Here is a 4,751-nt window from a genome sequence, read left to right as displayed (position 1 = left end):
TTCCCATACTGCCTTTACACAGGGAAACACTAACAATAATTTTGTTGCTCCAATCGGCAAAGTAAGAAAGTGTTTTAAATGTGTTTTCTGTAATCAAGTCCAGATTCACTTTCCTTCAGAGTTCAGTTGGTTCTGAGCATTGCAAGAGCCAGACAAAAATATGCACTGCAGGTCATTTCAGTTACCACCCTCACTCACAAACCTTCCACTTTTACTGCAGGGTTTGTCTCACAGTTTATGGACCATGGAATGAAGCTGGGATGAGGCTGTTCCTTAGGACAAAATGCTGTTTGAGTCCAGCCAAGGGTGTGTTAGGGACCTTTCCAGTTTTCTCATTTTGTGGGGCTCCAGTCACTGACCACCTCAGGAACACACGGTCCCTGCAGATCCCCTGGGCTCTCCAGGCAGCTCCAGACTCCCCTCCTTAAGGACATCAACTACATGTCACGTGTGGGACAGCTCTGGATATGGACCTCATGTATCCACCTGAGGTAGACTCGCCTCATGGTGAATGGTCAATTCACAATCTAAACTCTCATTAGAACACAGTTAGTCTTAAATCCAACCCTTGGTGCCAAATAGGCCACAGTGTGACATCACTGACTTCTTTTCTCTTGGATTCATGGAGGAAGGGGACCTTGTTGGGAGCAGTTGCTCATGCAGTTCTTGGCATCAGCTTTGGGAAAGGAACCCAGCTCTGGGGCACTGCATTGGGGAGATACTGTATTATTCCAGAGATGGGGTGAGGGAAACTAGACCCAGAGTTAGTGGTACATGTGTACAGGCACCAGGTGAGACCGAGGAGGTAAATTCTTCACTAGTAGTGAGTTGAATGCAAATTTTTGGGTAGAAACAAAATAACAACAGATTACCACAAAATTGTAAGGACACCGATGATAATGATAATTATAATGAGAAGAAAATACTAATGAATATACAATAATAATAACAATAGCAACAACAACAACTATAAACTTGAAATAAGATGCCCTGACAGCCATTTGCAGAGAGTGATTGAAAGCTTATTGAGGAACAGCCATTAAATCAGTTTCCTCAGGGCATCTTTGAGGTCCTGGTTCCTCATGCTGTAGATGAGGGGGTTCAATGCTGGAGGCACTACTGCGTACAGAAATGACACCACCAGGCCCAGGGTTGGGGAGGAGGTAGAGGGGGGCTTCAGCTAGACAAAAGATAAGTGCTGACAAACAGAGAGACCACGGCCAGGTGAGGGAGGCATGTGGAAAAGGATTTGTGCCGTCCCTGCTCAGAGGGGATCCTCAACACGGCCCTGAAGATCTGCACATAGGACACCACAATGAAAACAAAATATCCAAAAGCTAAAGAGACACTAACCATGATAATCCCAACGTCCCTGAGGTAGGAGTGTGAGCAGGAGAGCTTGAGGATGTGGGGGATTTCGCAGAAGAACTGGTGCAGAACATTGCCTTGGCAGAGTAGTAGTGAAAATGTATTGGCCGTGTGCATGAGCGTGAGAGACAACTTGTAAAAACAGGTCCTGAAAGAAACAGGCCTGTGAAAAACAAAGAGTGAGAAAAACAGCCTGAGAAAGAGATAAAGGATAGTGGGGGGAGTGGAGGCCCTGCGAGCTAAGGAATGTCTTGAACAGTCGAAGTAACGAAACTATAGTCACAGGGTGGATGGTGTGGAGGTCGAAGCTGATAAGGCTGCCCCAATAACACAAGATGCATCTGGAGGGGGGAGCCCTGTGGAGACAGGACGGCTCTGCTCTGGGGCACCTGGTCAAGTTTCAAGGGTCATCTGTCTGGTGAATGAACTTTGTTTTATTATCCCTGAAATGCATATTAAAATTAACACCCCTCAATATGCTAATGAAGACTAACGAGATCATGCTAATTGCATCATCCCATGAAACATCTTACCCCTCCCCATACATGGGATACGTAGGTATGTGGGTCGACCTAGGGGACAGAGCCAAGGAGAGTGGGTATAAATTGGGGGGAGGGCAAAAGTTGGGGAGGGGTCCGGAGAGTGAAGTGAAGAAGATGGATGCCTCCTGGAACCCTCACTGGTGGGATTGATGCAGGAACCCAGACTGGCGATCTCTATTTCTCTGTTCTCTCCATCTCCCTCCTTTCCTTTTTCCCCTTTTCCTTCCCTACCATTAAGCAATGCAAGGCATACTGTATTGCTTGCCATATATATATTCGTTATATACTTAGGCAATTATTGTGTATCCAATTAGTACATTGTGGGACATTACTAAATGTCTGGACTTTGAGAATTGTCTCACTGTTGTCTGCTCCATTGGGGATTTACAAATCTGAGTCACTTGTCTCCCTCGTCTGAGCGGGATGTGACAAAGAGACCACACTGCTTATTATCCTTTTCCAAGTCTAAGCTATTTCTACCACAAATAAAACATTTTAACTGGTTGGTTGGTGTCATTTCAGGATAGTTTAACCCGAGGGGATCACAGAACACTTACAAATCTCTGGGCCCCCAGTCTGGGTCATGACATCATGCAGCAAAGGTCACTCATCAGGGTTGGGGTGCATGGCCAGAGATGGAAATGGCCGTGTGTGGGGCTGATCTGGGACAAATTTTTCGGGGCAGATTCCCCAGAGTATCCAGGGAACGTGGCACAGACAGACCCCCTTTCTTCTGCACCTTTCGTGCCTTGCTTCCTTCCTTGTGTCACCTGGCTCTGCATTGTGAGCATCCTGACGTGTGCCCTTACCCTGCACACTCACACAGCTTTGCTCTACCCTGGCATTTCCTCTTCTAGGACTTTTCCAACCCAGCCCAGCCCCAGCCCCTGACCTTCCCACCTCCCCTGGCACCACAGCAGTGCCCACCACAGGGTGCAGCAGCACTCTAGGCACTCAACCACAGCTCCAGCTCCTCTGAAGGGCACAGCAGCTCCTGGAGGTCAGACAGGGGGGGTCAGCCTTCCTTCCAGTGCCAGGGCTGGTGCTGGCCAAAACGGCAAGAGGAAACAGAGGTCAGTCAATCTCTAGATCTGCTGCATTCATATTGTAGGTTGTCCCTAACCCCGACAGCATTTACACCCTTCTCTTCCTCCACCAGCTCTACTCCCCATAACAGCACAAGAGTCCTGGCCCTGGTTTTCCTCAGGCTGCTCCTGCATCTCTCCAGTCTCCCTTTCCCATGAGCACTGGGTCTACACTGACTCCCATGTCATTGCAGAGTCCTTGCTTGTATATACCTTGATTCAGTGCTTGGCTTTTTGGGGGACCTCAACTCTGGGGGTGTTTCACTTTGTGTGTCTTCATTCACTCCCACCCCAGGGAACCTGGTGAATCCTCATCCTCTCCTGACCAAATTCATTTCCATAAAGACGGCTATATTGCATGAGTCCAGACATACGTGAAGCAGCCTGAGGACATAGTGGGGAGCTCATGCACCATCTTACACCAAGAAGAGAGACTTTAAAGAGAACTTTTTGTCCAGTGGAACACAATGGTACTGTGAGCTTAACCGCATACACAGGGAGAACATAAGCAGAAAAGACTTATTAAAAGACCAATTCCTTAGACATTATATTGGCAACCAAACTGGAGGAAGAGCCTAGCCTTCAGGCACTGCACCCAGGAGATCCCCTGTCATTGAAGAGCTGCTATTGGGTGGGTCCCATCTGACACAGTGCAGTTTAAGAGGCAGACACAACCAGATAAAGCTTCAAGAGAAGTTGTATAAGTGAAGAAAATACTCTATATGTAGGATTATTAAAAGGGAAAAAAGCATATCCCCGACCTAAGATAAACCCTAGGAAATGTGAAGTGATGGCAGGCAGGTTCCTGTCAGTGAAACTAAATCCATTGGGTCAGTTTTCTCAGGGCATCCTTGATCTCCCTGTTCCTCATGCTGTAGATGAGGGGGTTCAAAGCTGGAGGCACAATTGAGTACAGAAATGACATAACCAGGTGAAGGGTTGCAGAGGAGACAGAGGGGGGCATCAGGTGGGCAAACATGGCAGTGCTGACAAAGAGGGAGACAACGGCCAGGTGAGGGAGGCACGTGGAAAAGGCTTTGTGCTGTCCCTGCTCAGAGGGGATCCTCAGCACGGCCCTGAAGATCTGCACATAGGAAGCCACAATGAAAACAAAACATCCAAAAAATAAACAGGCACTAACCGTGATAAACCCAACTTCCCTGAGGTAGGAGTGTGAGTGGGAGAGCTTGAGGATGTGGGGGATTTCACAGAAGAACTGGTCAATAACATTGCCCTTGCAGAGTGGCAGTGAAAATGTACTGGCAGTGTGCAGGAGAGAATTGAGCAACCCACTGCCCCAGGCAGCTGCTGCCATGTGGACACAAGCTCTGCTGCCCAGGAGGGTCCCATAGTGCAGGGGTTTGCAGATGGCAACATAGCGGTCATAGGACATGATGGTGAGGAGACAAAACTCTGCTGTAGCACAGAAATAGAAAAAAAAGAGTTGTGTGGCACATCCCAAGTAGGAGATGTCCCTGGTATCCCAGAGGGAATTGGCCATGGCTTTGGGGAGAGTGGTGGAGATGGAGCACAGGTCGAGGAGGGAGAGGTTGAGGAGGAAGAAGTACATGGGGGTGTGCAGGTGGTGGTCACAGGCGATGGCGGTGATGATGAGGCCGTTGCCCAGGAGGGCAGCCAGGTAGATGCCCAGGAAGAGCCAGAAGTGCAAGAGCTGAAGCTCCCGTGTGTCTGCAAACATCAGGAGGAGGAACTCGGTGATGGAGCTGCTGTTGGACATCTAATTCCTCTGGGAATG

The 4,751-nt window shown here is 48.6% G+C and overlaps 1 protein-coding gene across 1 annotated transcript; it reads right to left on the bottom strand.

Annotated features, from left to right (window-relative positions):
- Positions 1-1,039: 1,039 nt before the first annotated feature.
- On the bottom strand, positions 1,040-4,733 carry LOC141937099 (olfactory receptor 14J1-like). Its single transcript, XM_074854502.1, has 2 exons — positions 3,948-4,733; positions 1,040-1,180 (listed from the first exon to the last, which is right to left on the bottom strand). Exons 1-2 carry the CDS (start codon positions 4,731-4,733, stop codon positions 1,040-1,042), a joined length of 927 nt encoding a protein of 308 aa, XP_074710603.1.
- Positions 4,734-4,751: the final 18 nt, after the last annotated feature.

The sequence above is a fragment of the Strix uralensis genome, chromosome 37 (assembly GCF_047716275.1).
Source record: "Strix uralensis isolate ZFMK-TIS-50842 chromosome 37, bStrUra1, whole genome shotgun sequence".
NCBI classification, from domain to species: domain Eukaryota; kingdom Metazoa; phylum Chordata; class Aves; order Strigiformes; family Strigidae; genus Strix; species Strix uralensis.
This window is presented reverse-complemented; position numbering and strand designations above follow the sequence as displayed.

Excerpts from the sequence above, each read along its gene's own strand:
- LOC141937099 (XM_074854502.1), bottom strand. The coding sequence starts at position 4,733 with ATGTCCAACAGCAGCTCCATCACCGAGTTCCTCCTCCTGATGTTTGCA. Across the intron at positions 1,181-3,947 it reads CCCACCTGATGCCCCCCTCT|CTGAAGCCCCCCTCTACCTC; the intron begins GTCTCCTCTGCA and ends TCTTTTGTCTAG.